The sequence below is a fragment of the Delphinus delphis genome, chromosome 12 (assembly GCF_949987515.2).
Source record: "Delphinus delphis chromosome 12, mDelDel1.2, whole genome shotgun sequence".
In the NCBI taxonomy this organism is placed as follows: domain Eukaryota; kingdom Metazoa; phylum Chordata; class Mammalia; order Artiodactyla; family Delphinidae; genus Delphinus; species Delphinus delphis.
In genome coordinates this window covers 25909244-25923420 of record NC_082694.2, presented here as the reverse complement: position 1 = coordinate 25923420, position 14177 = coordinate 25909244, and the positions used below count along the sequence as shown (strand labels likewise).

General features: G+C 39.8%; 1 protein-coding gene across 4 annotated transcripts in view; it reads right to left on the bottom strand.

Annotated features, from left to right (window-relative positions):
- EVA1A (eva-1 homolog A, regulator of programmed cell death) overlaps positions 1 to 14177 on the bottom strand; it is a 71356-nt gene that overhangs the window by 15929 nt on the left and 41250 nt on the right. For 2 of the 4 annotated variants that reach the window (XM_060027461.1, XM_060027459.1), the window contains 2 exons: positions 6522 to 6640; positions 5160 to 5331 (listed from right to left, as the gene is read on the bottom strand). In XM_060027461.1, the coding sequence (XP_059883444.1) occupies positions 5160 to 5205 (46 nt within the window). In that variant the 5' untranslated portion in view covers positions 5206 to 5331; positions 6522 to 6640. Of the gene's footprint in view, positions 1 to 5159; positions 5332 to 5591; positions 5736 to 6521; positions 6641 to 14177 lie in introns of those variants that run through there. The other 2 variants (XM_060027458.1, XM_060027460.1) reach the window with 2 other exon arrangements.

Below are 14177 nucleotides of genomic sequence, written 5' to 3'. Positions count from 1 at the left end.
CATTTTAGAAACATCGTTTCACTACAAAACACGGATTGGAGGTTGGTAGACCATAGAAAATGCCATTATGGCAAAGCAGGCAAAAACATGAATGAGCTTAAACCAACTCAGTTACAGTGGGAATAAAGTAGAAGGGAGGCATTTCAGGGACATTGAAAGGTGAAATGGACCAACTGTAAGTGATTGGATATGGGCAGTGAAGAAGATGCATCAAAGGCTAAAAATCATATTTCTAGTATAGGTGATGCCCTAGATGGTACACAAAATAAGGAGTATATTTAATTTGCAAACAATGCTACTGATAAGGGATTAACTTCCAAAATATACAAACAGCTCATACAGCTTAATATCAAAAAACAGGCAGAAGACCTAAATAGACATTTCTCCAAAGAAGACATACAGATGGCCAACAAACACATGAAAAGATACTCCACATCACTAATTATTAGAGAAGTGCAAATCAAAACTCTAATGAGGTATTACCTCACACCAGTCAGAATGGCCATCATTAAAAAGTCTATAAATAATAAATGCTGGAGAGAGTGTGGAGAAAAAAGAACCCTCCTACGCTGTTGATGAGAATGTTAGTTGGTACAGCCACTATGGAGAACATTATGGAGGTTCCTTAAAAAACTAAAAATAGTTACCATGTGATCCTGCAATCCCACTCTTGGGCACATATCCGGAGAAAACTCTAATCAAAAAGATATATGCACCCCAATGTTCATAGCAGCACTATTTACAATAGCCAAGACATGGAAGCAACCTAAATGTCCACTGACAGATGAATGGATAAAGATGTGGCACAAATATATATATATATATATACATATGTATATATATACACAATGGAATATTACTCAGCCATAAAAAAAGGATGAAATGATGCTATTTGCAGCAACATGGATGGACCTAGAAATCATCATACTAGTGAAGCAAATCAGAAAGAGAAAGACAAATATATGATATCACTTATATGTGGAATCTAAAAAAATGATACAAATGAACTTACTTACAAAACAGAAATAGACTCACAGACATAGAAAACAAACTTATTACCAAAGGGGAAAGGTGGGGAGGGATAAATGAGAAGTCTGGGATTAACATATACACACTACTATATATAAAATAGGTAAACAACAAGGTCCTATTGTATAGCACAGGGAACTATACTCAATATCTTGTGAGAACCTATAATGGAAAAGAATCTGAAAAAGAACATATATATATATTCTTTTTATATATATAAAATATATACATTCTTTTACATGTAAAAGTATATATTTAAATATATATTTTTTACACATTACATATATTATACATATAATATATATATATCTGAATCACTTTACTGTATACTTGAAACTAACACAAAATTGTAAATTAACTATAGTTCAATTTTCAAAAAAAGAAGCATATTTAAAGGGGACAATATTCTATTCCAGGTCAGGTTCAATTTGAAACACTTATGGCACATCTAAGTGGTAACGTTCAGGTCATTTAGATACTCAGCTAGAGAAGTCAGAAAAGAGTAAGGCAGTGGTAATTTTACATATATATATATATATATATATATATATTTATATATACACACATATATATATTTCAAATTTTAAAATTTCAATAAAATAACATTACTTATTACAAAACTAATATCAATGAAGTATAGAACACTTATAAATACATCTAAGCAAAAGAGAATTAAAAATACACAGACACATACTCATACAATCCCAGCATCCAGATATAGTTTGTAGTAAAATGTGGTTATAGATACATATGAATATACACACATAATGGGATTATACTGTATATGCTGTGTGGTAACAGGTTTTGTTTACTTAACAGCACATCATAAACATCTTTCTACTTAAATTAATATTCACCTACATTTTTTTTTTTACTATTATAAACAGTTCTGAGATAAACTGTCTTCACAGTAAAATTTTGACCCATATCCCTAATTATTTCATTAGGATAAATTCCTAGTTGTGGAATTGCTAGCTAAATGCTATATGTAGTTTTAAGGCTTTTGACATTTGTTCCCAAATCATTTTCTAGAGAGGCTATAGCAATTTATAATCCCATCAGCAATATGTGCAAGTACTCATCTCCCTACACTTTCTCCAAAATTGAAATTATAAATGTAATCGCTCAAATATTTGAGAATTTTATAAAATTAAAATGTTAACCTTGGGGGCTTCCCTGGTGGCGCAGTGGTTGAGAGTCTGCCTGCCGATGCAGGGGACACGGGTTCGTGCTCCGGTCCGGGAAGATCCCACATGCCACGGAGCGGCTAGGCCCATGAGCCATGGCCGCGGAGGCCGAGCCTGTGCATCCGGAGCCTGTGCTCCTCAACGGGAGAGGCCACAACAGTGAGAGGCCCGCGTACCGCAGGAAAAAAAAAAAAAAGTTAACCTCACTGTTGGTTTCATTTTGCATTTGTTTAATTGCTAGACATTGAGCTGCTTATGTTTTACCAGTAATCTGTATATTTTCTGATTCTTATCCTTTGTCCACTTTTCTTTTGGGACACTTATCCTTTGTTGATTTGTAAGAGCTCTTTATATATTAACTTTAACCCTTCTTCATTAATGCTGCCTTTTTTTCTTAGTTTGCATTTGCCAAATACGGGTACATTTTGATAAACAGATATTTTAAATCATACCTTGGTCAAGGTTTAAAATGGGTATTGTGAAGAATGGGAGCAAGATGTATCCAAAAGCAAATAGAAAGAATGACGCAGTATTACAAAGCCTCAGCTAAGGCCAAATTCCATGAATTTCTTAATGGTTTCAACCTGCAAAGTTGTAACAGTGTTTGGTTACTTGAGTGCAGAGGGAGAAAGGGGAGAAAGAAGGGTTTACTTAAGAGTTGGGATTTTGCCTGTTGGTTTAACCAGAAACTAGACAAAGGAATAAAGGAGTTACGTGTATTAGCAAGTGTGTTCCTGAAATGATGGACCACATGGATGAAGCAACTGATAAAGTGGAAGAAAATAGGAGCGGTCAGGGGCTGTTATCTTCACCTTCATATTTTAATTTTTTTTTTTTTTTCTGCGGTACGCAGGCCTCTCACTGATGTGGCCTCTCCTGTTGCGGAGCACAGGCTCCAGACGTGCAGGCTCAGTGGCCATGGCTCACGGGCCCAGCCGCTGTGCGGCATATGGGATCTTCCCGACTGGGGCACGAACCCGTGTCCCCTGCATTGGCAGGCAGACTCTCAACCACTGCGCCACCAGGGAAGCCCCCCATATTTTAAATTTTTTAATTCATTTCCTTTATAGTCAGGCAGTGTTCTGAATCACACTCAGAATGAATTTTTAGCCACCAAGTCTATTTACTTGATCTAATGCATTTTATTTTAGTCACTCCACTTTCCATTTCCTTTCCTTCTCTTTTTATCTCAGCCCATATTTACTTAAAAGAAGCATTATCTTCCTGCATCCTAAGCAATATTTAATTCCAGAATATGGAGTGGGAAGGAAAAAGGTTGAAGGGGAGAGAAAAACAGGGCCATGTACCCTTTCACCTTAACAAGATCATAAGACACATGGTAAACACCAGGGCATTCAGTGATCACAACTCAGGGTCATCCTGGTCAAAATGGAAAGCCGCCAGGTACTTCTTGTGCTGAGTAGAGTTCCAAAGTCCAGAAGCCTGTTTGCTCTCACCCAAGATATTTTCTTACAACAGCTTATTTGCAAGTGTCATCTGAGGCCTGGAAACTCCAGACCCTCCCTGCCACACCCCACTTCATTTTGGGGTGTCCTCACTATAGAACTGAGGAGATCATCAATTTAATTGCTTCTGAAAACATGATACCAGAGTTTCAAACATCTCTTTTCTAGCTCCAGTGTCCTTTCTCTCCAGAATAGCCTAGAAGAATGGGCAGAACTGAGATTTCTCTGATGTGTGGGTGCCCAGGTAAGGAGGCCCCAGGCACTGAACTTCCTTTGGGAGGTGAGGAGCTGACTGATGACCTGAGCCTTTGCTGATCTGAAAAGAGAGAACCCTGGACTTGAGGCATGTGAAGACTACATGCCGCATCTTGCCAACCACAAAGGAGCCAGCCAGGCTCCTGAGAAGTCCTCCTTTCTAAAATCAGGTTGCACGTCATCCAAGATGCTCTCTCAACAAAAAGCCATGAACTGCCTTTATCCTCAACCCTAGCTCAGATTTGCCATTGTAAATAGAAGTGTCAAGTTTTGCACCTGAACTCTGAGGTCACCACATATCAAGCCTGACCAGAGAACTAGAAAGTAAAACCAGTCCCCCAGGGGAAACCTAATCAGAACCTCAGTCCCTTCCTTTTATACAACAAACATAGACATAAGGCCAAATAAAATAAAGAAAAGCAAACTAACAAAACCTTAAAAACTCACTCAAGCAGAAGAAAATCAATTCGGTCATTCAAACTATTCAGCATTTTCATGTATTTTTTAAAATTTCACCTTTATTGGGTATATTTAAATGACTCCTTTTATGTGAACAGCACCTGTTCTCAAGAAATGATCTTGAGGAGAAAGTCAGCCATCTTTCTAAAAGAAACAACTGTGAACCAAGGAGGGAGCAAATATCAGACTCTCCCAGACTCACATACTTTCTGTCTCCATGTCTCCCAGAAGGTTATCAAACTTCTCACACAACCCCCCAAACACAGACTACACATAAACACACACACACACACACACACACACACACACACACACACACACACACACACACACACACACACACACACACACACACACACACACACACACACACACACACACACACACACACCCCTGGGAGGAGTTGAGAACCACTGCATAGAAATAATCAGGCTGAGGATACTCCATTCTGGCCTTACATATCAGAGTTAAATGCTTAATGACAGAAGCCAACAGTAGCCCCAGGCTATTTCATTCACCCGAGCCCAAAAAGAAACCAAATATTTTTCAGCAAGATAAAGCTCTTAGAACCCCCCATTTGCCAAATTAGAGAAACCTTAAGTTTCAAACCAGAAAACGTTTCATCTCAAAACTCAGTACCACAGAGCCCCTCTGTTATGAGAGGCATTTCTCTCCTGAGTATAAGACCAGAGATGGCCACCCAGGAGATGGCTCTACCCAGCCCCAGGCCTCAGACCTGGCCCAGCTGAGACTGAACAACTACCTGAGACAAAGGAATAGGCCTCTAGGATATTGCTGAGCAAAGCCATGTCCACGAACTCGGGGATCACCAGCTCCGTGTTGTGGTAGAAGGGCAGCCTCGATGTGACATCCAGAAAAGGCCTCCTGGAGATGCTTCAGCTGGATCAAGGTGGCCACCCTCCCTCTCTTCTCTTCTGTTTGGGAACACAAAGTGAGTGATGAGAACACATTCTGATTTCCTGAGGCTGTGCTCCAGGTAGCCTGGGCTCAAGAACAAAATCCAGTCCAACCTTCCCAGCCAGGGGGCTGCAAAGATCTGAGATCTTGTACTCTTTGCTCTAACAGCTTCTTGGCTTTCAAAGAAGCAGCAACTCCTTAAATCTGTTTTTCCTGGCCTTTCTCCTTTCTCTTCCCCATCTCCTCCCAATTTCCCATTTAAACGTTTCTCCCTCACCTTTCCTTGATCCTGTTTATTGCATTCTTCCTGATTTGCCTATGAGGTTCAGTCCATCATCACTTTAATCACTGCATTTTTACCCCAAGCCACAGCGGGCTTTTCACCTGGCTCTGCTTTCCCCTGTACTGATGGCACTTGTGTACTTTGATCAGCTTGCTTCATCCCACGTATCACCAAATGTGCATTCTTGGCAATGGGTCAAAGCTGACTATTTCAGAACTCCCAAAGTGGTTCCTGTTCTAAAATGCCCCCAAGAACTTGGGAGCTCGAGGCTGCTACCTGCCCCTAGCTCCATGACTCCACCTGTGACTGTGATGGGCCAACCAAACACACATGCACTGCCACAAACGGCCCATCAAAGGAACTGATCATCAGGGTTCAGAACAGGAACTTGGGATCTCAGTATTCAGTGGCTCAGCCTCTGGCTGGGGGAGCACATTCTTTCCCCAGCTGCTGCTGCTGTTTAGAACCAGCATTATCATTACCCATTCAGTGAAGCCCTAGCAGAGAGCTGAGGATTTCAAGTGGCAGAGATCTTAATGACTCCTATTCAGTGCCACTCTATCTGAAGACAGGGAACTGAGTCACAGGGTATGGAAGAATGTCAGGTTAGGGAAAGCTAGGGAAGCAGAAGGTTCCAGTCCTTTCAGAAGAAACAGGTTCTCAGGTGGGTCACAGACATTGGTAACATGGATCACATTCAGAGGGCCTGGAGAGCTGCAATTCCATAGGTGGATGGAATGGGTCACAACAGATAAGACAACTCTCACTTTGGTGAATTCCAGTGGGCTCAGGGAAGACCAAAGCAAGAAAAGACAGACCAACCCATAGGTAGGACAGAAACGAACACAAGGTCCTTGGAGCAGCCAGAGGCCCAGATAGTGGCAGATGAGGAGTGGGCTAGCTATTGCTGAGGGACCCCTGTACCTCTGAGTCTTCAACAGCCATTTGAGTTCCTAAAAGGTGACAACTGATGATACAGGTGAAGACTTGGAACCACCACCCTGAGTTCAGAAACTGCTCTGCAGGTCTGAGGACTTCAGGACCTAGGAAGAGAGTGAAGCCACTGGAATATTTCTGAGTATATAGTAGGACAAAGCTGTTTCAGGTCCATTCCCTCCTTTCTATCTCCACTAATCCTACTATAGTGCAAGTCTCATCATTTTATTTCTGTGAGTTTTCCAACAGTCTCCCATCTGATGCTTCTGCAAATACCTCTTCCTATTCAATCTAGCACCCACTTTTACCATCAGGGTTATCTTTTATAAAGTACAAATCTGATCACTTCATTCCATAGTCCAACCCTTCATTAATGTTAAACTTCTTAACACAAAACACATCCACTTTCACAATATCTGACCTCTATTTTGGCTCTTAATTCATCTCCTACCCAAGTCTACACTCTTACACATATACACAGAGATACAAGTATACCTAATGCTTCAACAATACCAGATTACTTTCAGTTCCCAAATACACTAACCTCTTTTATCTTTTCATGCTTTTGGTTGTGCCCTTCCTTTTGCCTAAATGTCCCTCCTCCCTGGCTAACGTTTCCTGTAAGAGAGAATTCAAAGGTTCTACTGTAGTCTCAAAATCCCAAAGACTTCCTTTTTTTCAGAAATAGAAAAATCCATACTAAAATTCATATGGAATATCAAGCAATCCAAATTACTAAAACAATCCTAATAAAAAACAACAAAGCTGGAAGTCTCACACTTCCTCATTTCAAAACGTATTACAAAGCTACAGTAATCAAAACAGTGTTGTACTTGCATAAAGACAGGCATATGGATAAACGGAATAAAATAGAGAGCCCAGAAATAAAACCTTACATATATGGTTAAATTATTTTCAACAAGAGACCATTCAATTTGGAGAGAATAGTCTTGTTGAGAAAACTGGATATCCACATGCAAGAGAATGAAGTTCAACCCTTATCTTACACCATATTAAAAAAAAAATTAAAAATGGATAAAAGACCTAAGTGGAAGAGCTAAAACTATAAAGCTCTTAGAAGAAAACATGGAGGAAGAGCTTAATGACACTGGATTTGGAAATGATTTCTTGGACTTGACAAAAGCACAGGCAACAAAATAAAAATAGATAAGTTGGACTACATCAAAACTTAAAACTTCTGTGCATCAAAGGATACAATCAACAGAGTGAAAAGCAACCAATGGAATGGGAGAAAATATTTGCAAATCATATATCTGATAAGGGATTAATATCTAGAGTATAGAGAACTCCTACAACACAACAACAGCAAAAAACAAACAACCTGATTAAAAAATGGGCAAAGGATTTGAATAGACCTTTCTTCAAGGAAGATTCATGAATGGCCAATAAGCATATGAAAAGATGCTCAACGTCACTAATCTTTAGGGAAACACGAATCAAAAACACAATGAGATACTACCCCACATCCATTAGGATGGCTACTATCAAAAAAACACAAAACAAAACAGAAAATAGCAAGTGTTGGAGAGGATTGGAGAGGAACCCTTGTACTGTTGATGGGAAGGTAAAATTGTGGAGGCACTATGAAAAACAGTGTGGCAGTTTCTCAAAAAGTTAAAAATAGAATTACCATATGATTCAGCAATTCACCTCTGGGTCTACACCCAAAAGAATTGAAAGCAGGGACTTGAACAGATATTTGTACACAAATTATGATGAAGCATTATTATGGCAGCCTAAAGATCAATCAATCAAAGTGTCCATCCACAGACAAATGGATAAACAAAATGTGGTATATGCATACAATGGAGTATTACAGCCTTTTTTTTAACATCTTTATTGGAGTATAATTGCTTTACAATGGTGTGTTAGTTTCTGCTTTATAACAAAGTGAATCAGTTATACATATACATATGTTCCCATATCTCTTCCCCCTTGCGTCTCCCTCCCTCCCACCCTCCCTATCCCACCCCTCCAGGTGGTCACAAAGCACCGAGCTGATCTCCCTGTGCTATGCGGCTGCTTCCCACTAGCTATCTATTTTATGTTTGGTAGTGTATATATGTCCATGACACTCTCTCACTTTGTCACAGCTTACCCTTCCCCCTCCCCATATCCTCAAGTCCATTCTCTAGTAGGTCTGTGTCTTTATTCCCATCTTACCCCTAGGTTCTTCATGACATTTTTTTTTCTTAGATTCCATATATATGTGTTCGCATACAGTATTTGTCTTTCTCTTTCTGACTTACTTCATTCTGTATGACAGACTCTAGGTCCATCCACCTCACTACAAATAACTCAGTTTCATTTCTTTTTATGGCTGAGTAATATTCCATTGTATATATGTGCCACATCTTCTTTATCCATTCATCCGATGATGGACACTTGGGTTGTTTCCATCTCCTGGCTATTGTAAATAGAGCTGCAACGAACATTTTGGTACATGACTCTTTTTGAATTATGGGTTTCTCAGGGAATATGCCCAGTAGTGGGATTGCTGGGTCGTATGGTCGTTCTATTGTAGTTTTTTAAGGAACCTCCATGCTGTTCTCCATAGTGGCTGTACCAATTCACATTCCCACCAGCAGTGCAAGAGTGTTCCCTTTTCTCCACACCCTCTCCAGCATTTATTGTTTCTAGATTTTTTGATGATGGCCATTCTGACTGGTGTGAGATGATATCTCATTGTAGTTTTGATTTGCTTTCTCTAATGATTAATGATGTTGAGCATTCTTTCATGTGTTTGTTGGCAATCTGTATATCTTCTTTGGAGAAATGTCTATTTAGGTCTTCTGTCCATTTTTGGATTGGGTTGTTTGTTTTTTTGTTATTGAGCTGCATAAGCTGCTTGTAAATTTTGGAGATTAATCCTTTGTCAGTTGTTTCATTTGCAAATATTTTCTCGCATTCTGAGGGTTGTCTTTTGGTCTTGTTTATGGTTTCCTTTGCTGTGCAAAAGCTTTGAAGTTTCATTAGGTCTCATTTGTTTATTTTTGTTTTTATTTCCATTTCTCTAGGAGGTGGGTCAAAAAGGATCTTGCTGTGATTTATGTCATAGAGTGTTCTGCCTATGTTTTCCTCTAAGAGTTTGATAGTGTCTGACCTTACATTTAGGTCTTTAATCCATTTTAAGCTTATTTCTGTGTATGGTGTTAGGGAGTGTTCTAATCTCATACTTTTACATGTACCTGTGAAATTCTGACACATGCACAACATGGATGAACCTTGAGGACATTATGCTAAGTGAAGCAAGCCAGTCACAAAAGAAGAAATATGGTATGATTCCACTTATATGAAGTACCTAGAGTAGTCAAATTCATAGACAGAAGGCAGAATGGTGGTTGCCAGGGGTTGGGAGAAGGGAGAAATAAGAAATGATTGTTTAATTGGTACAGAGTACGAAGTTTCAGTTTTGCAAGATGAAAAGTGTTCTGGACATGGATAATGATAATGGTTGCACAACAAAGTAAATGTACTTGATGCCACTGAGCTGTACACTTAAAAATGGTTAAAATAGCAAATTTTATGTTATATGTATTTTACCACAATTTTTAAAATTAATAATAATAAATATAAGATGTTGATGAGGTACAACAATGAATTTTAAAGGTTAACTTTTAAAGATTCTTTAGAGAATCCAGCAATCAAATATTGATTTTCAGTTAATAGGAATGGTAGCAGAATTATACAGATATTAAAATTAAAGTCAAAATACTATATGATATCACTTATATGTGGAATCTAAAAAATACAACAAACTAGTGAATATAACAAAAAAGAAGACTTGCAGATATAGAGAACAAACTAGTGCATCAGTGGAGAGAGGAAGCGAGGAGGGGCAATATAGAGTAGGGGATTCAGAAGTACAAACTATTATGTATAAAATAAGCTACAAGGATATCTTGTACAATGCAGGGAATATAGCCGATATTTTATAATAATTAAAAATGGAGTATAACCTTTAAAAACTGTGGGGACTTCCCTGGTGGCAGTGTGGTTAAGAATCTGCCTGCCAATTCAGAGGACACAGGTTCAATCCCTGGTCCAGGAAGATCCCACGTGCCATGGACCAACTAAGCCCATGAGCCACAACTACTGAGCCTGCTCTCGAGAGCCCGTGAACCACAACTACTAAAGCCCGCGCGCCTAGAGAAATCAAGTCTAAAAAAATAAAGAAAGAAAAAAAAGAAAAGACTAACACCTCTTGGCTCTCCATTAAAAAAACCAACAAACTGTGAGTCACTATATTGTACACCTGTAATTTACAGAATATTGTACAACTACACTTTGATTTAAAAAATTGAAGTCAACAAAATTCTAATTTATATCAAATTATGGATATTGCTTAATTTTAAGTAAAAGATGTTATTATCTCACTTATAAAAACATTGAATGTAAATAATTGTAATCTATCACATTTATAGATTAAGAGGAAAAACATATCATGTCAATGGATGCAAAAATGGGTTTGTGTAAAAATTAATAAAAATTCATGTTTTATTTAAAATGAAAGGTCTAATGCAGTAAAGCTCCAAATCCTCCAGATTCTTTTTTTGTCTATCAAAGTATTAGAATATTTTTCTGATATTGCACCTATGATATTGCAATTGGAATTACTGGTTTACTGAAGAGACTTCTTACAAGTCCTTATTACCCTGGTACCTAGCATGGTGCTTGATGAAAGGAGGTTCTCAGTCAATTCTGGCTGGCTGAAAAACAGAAAGAGCAATTAGGCATGAGCTTTGTGTGCATGAGGAAGTCCCAGAGAGTATTTCTGAACAGGTCTTAGAGTGAGCCACTTTGAAGACTAAAAGGACACCAGGGCTGACTGGCTCTGAGTGGGGTGCCAAGCAGGGTACTTCTTCAGGACTATGAAAGGACCACATGCAAGACGGAAGCATAACCATGGCACAGAAATTCTTCCTGCAAGTCTCTCCATGCCCCAGGCACTAATGGAGAGGGTTGCAGGAGCCAGAGGTAAAAGAAAGGGGGACAAAGAAGGCAGGCTGACGGTCAGGAAAAACCACTGCTGGTGGGCCATCCTACAGAGTGAACAGGAAAACCCCCTATGGTCCATGTAGCACAAGTCAACGTAAAGTGGGGGTCAGTACACATTTATAACTTTACTATGAAAGGGCTCTGAGGGCTATATGCTCTCTGTCTCAACTACTCAGCTTTTGCCATCATGGTGTCAAAACCACCACAAACAACCACAAAAGAATGAGTGTGGCTGTGTTACAATAAAACCTTATTTTCAAAAGTAGGTGGTGGACCCAGATTGGCCCACGGACCATACATAGTCTGCAGCCCTCTGGCCTAGATTCTTACTATTCAAATTATGGTACAAGGACCAGCAGGATTGACATCACTTAGGAGCTTGTTAGATCTGCATAATCCTGGGCACCCAGACCTTTGGAATCAGACTCTCATTTTGTAAGATGCCCAATAGAGTTTGCAAAATGCTCTGCCTGACTTCTGTGATCCCCTTCAGCCTGAGCACTCAGATATTATAACAGCATAGGCTTAGGAGGAGTTTCACTTAATGCATCCTTTATAAATCTGATCTAAGGTAGGAGGGCAAGTCCTTCGTGAGGACACTGAGACAGAGGGCAGGACTCAGCATAGGAGATTCTGTTCAGGGCAGCTGCCAATGAGACAAGGTCTGCAGAAGTTAGATACGTGATGACTCCCAGAGCCAAACTCCCTGAGCCCTCCATTAATAGTGATGAAACTACTCCAGGTAGTTCTAGACAGTCTCCACTAGTGACTTGCCCTGTAATTAAAACACTTCTGCGTCTCCTACTATGATGCTTAATTTTATGAGTCAACTTGACTGGCCATGGGATGTCCAGATTAAACATTATGTCTGGGTGTGTCTATGAAGGTGTTTCCAGATTAGATTAGCAATAGGTAGACTAACTAAAGTAGATTGCCCTCCCCAATATGAATGGGCATTACCCAATCCATTGAGAGCTTGAATAGAACAAAAGGCAGAGGAAGGACGAACTTGCCTCTTTTTTCCTGCCTCACTGCTGAGTTGGAGCATCACATCTCATCTTGTCTTCTCTGGCCTCAGACTGAGATTTACACCATTCGCTCTCCTGGTTTTCAGGCTTTTGGACTTGGACTGAACTACACCACTGGCTTTCCTGTGTCTCCATATTGCAAGGTTGTGTATGGCAAATCACGGGACTTCTCAACCTCTATGATTATGTGAGCCGATTCTTCATAATAATAATAATCTATTGTTATATATTTATGTAAAAAATATATATGTTTCTGTTTCTCTGGAGAACCCTAATACACTTAACCAATATAAAGGTAAGAGGCATGAAGAACTCATCCACCTACAAGTGAAATTTTATGCTCTAGTCCTCAAGGAAATCCCTTATCACTGGTTAGTTCCTAAAATAGTGATCCTCAACCTTGGGCAGTGTGCTCCCCAGGGTACAGTTGGTTGTCACAACTCCAGTGGAGGTTGATATTGGCATCTAGTAGGAGGCAAGGATACTGCTAAAATCCTACAATGTATAGAACAGCACCCCCACAACAAAGAACTATCTGGCCCCAAATGTTAATGCATTGAGGTTGAGAAACCCTGCTCTAGAACAAACATCATTACCTCATTGATCAACCTAAGAAACTCTCGGTGTTTGTGAACCTCATGCACATCACCATTACAGCAAGAAAGGTGTCAGAGAGAGGTCTGCTCGGCAGCTCCTAGCGGCCTTGCTCAGAACACCACAGGTCCAAGCCCTGGGCCACCAATTCAATGTTCCATGACCAGAAGTAAATAGACTCTGGGAGAACAAATCACATCAACCAAGCCCTCAAGAAAATACAACATCAGGGGACTTCCCTGGTGGCGCAGTGGTTAAGAATCCACCTACCAATGCAGGGGACACGGGTTCAAGCCCTGGTCCGGGAAGATCTCACATGCCGTGGAGCAACTAAGCCCGTGCGCCACAACTACTGAAGCCCATATGCCTAGAGCCCGTGCTCTGCAACAGAGAAGGCACCACAACAGAGAAGCCACCACAACAAGAGAAGCCACTGCAATGAGAAGCCCATGCACCGCAATGAAGAGTAGCCCCCTCTTGCTGCAACTAGAGAAACCCCACGTGCAGCAATGAAGACCCAATGCAAAAATAAAATAAATAAATTTATTTTTAAAAAAGAAAGAAAAAAGAAAATACAACATCAATCAATACCAGTTTATTAATTCATAACTGGAGAGCCACCTGGCATAAGATCTAGATCAGATTCTCTTCTAGACAAGTTGACCCTGGGAATTATCTTGGCTAGGGCAGAATTACAACTAAGCAGCCATATATTTTCATAGCCAGGGTTTTCTCCCTGTGATTATCCATTGGATTAACCCCACACCGTTCTAGGGGAAAATGATGTCTAGAGAACACTCTAGGGCCAGTAAACAAGAATTGCAGCATACTTTCTTTGGACAGCACCTACTAATTCTTATACTTCTTACTCTTTGACAGCTTTTTTTCATCTATGACCCAAAGCTCCCTTCACCTAATTACTGAAAATCTGTGGCACAATTGAGGAGACAGCTTCTTTCCATCACCTACCTCTCAGAATTTTGTCTTCCTGTACACATGCTGG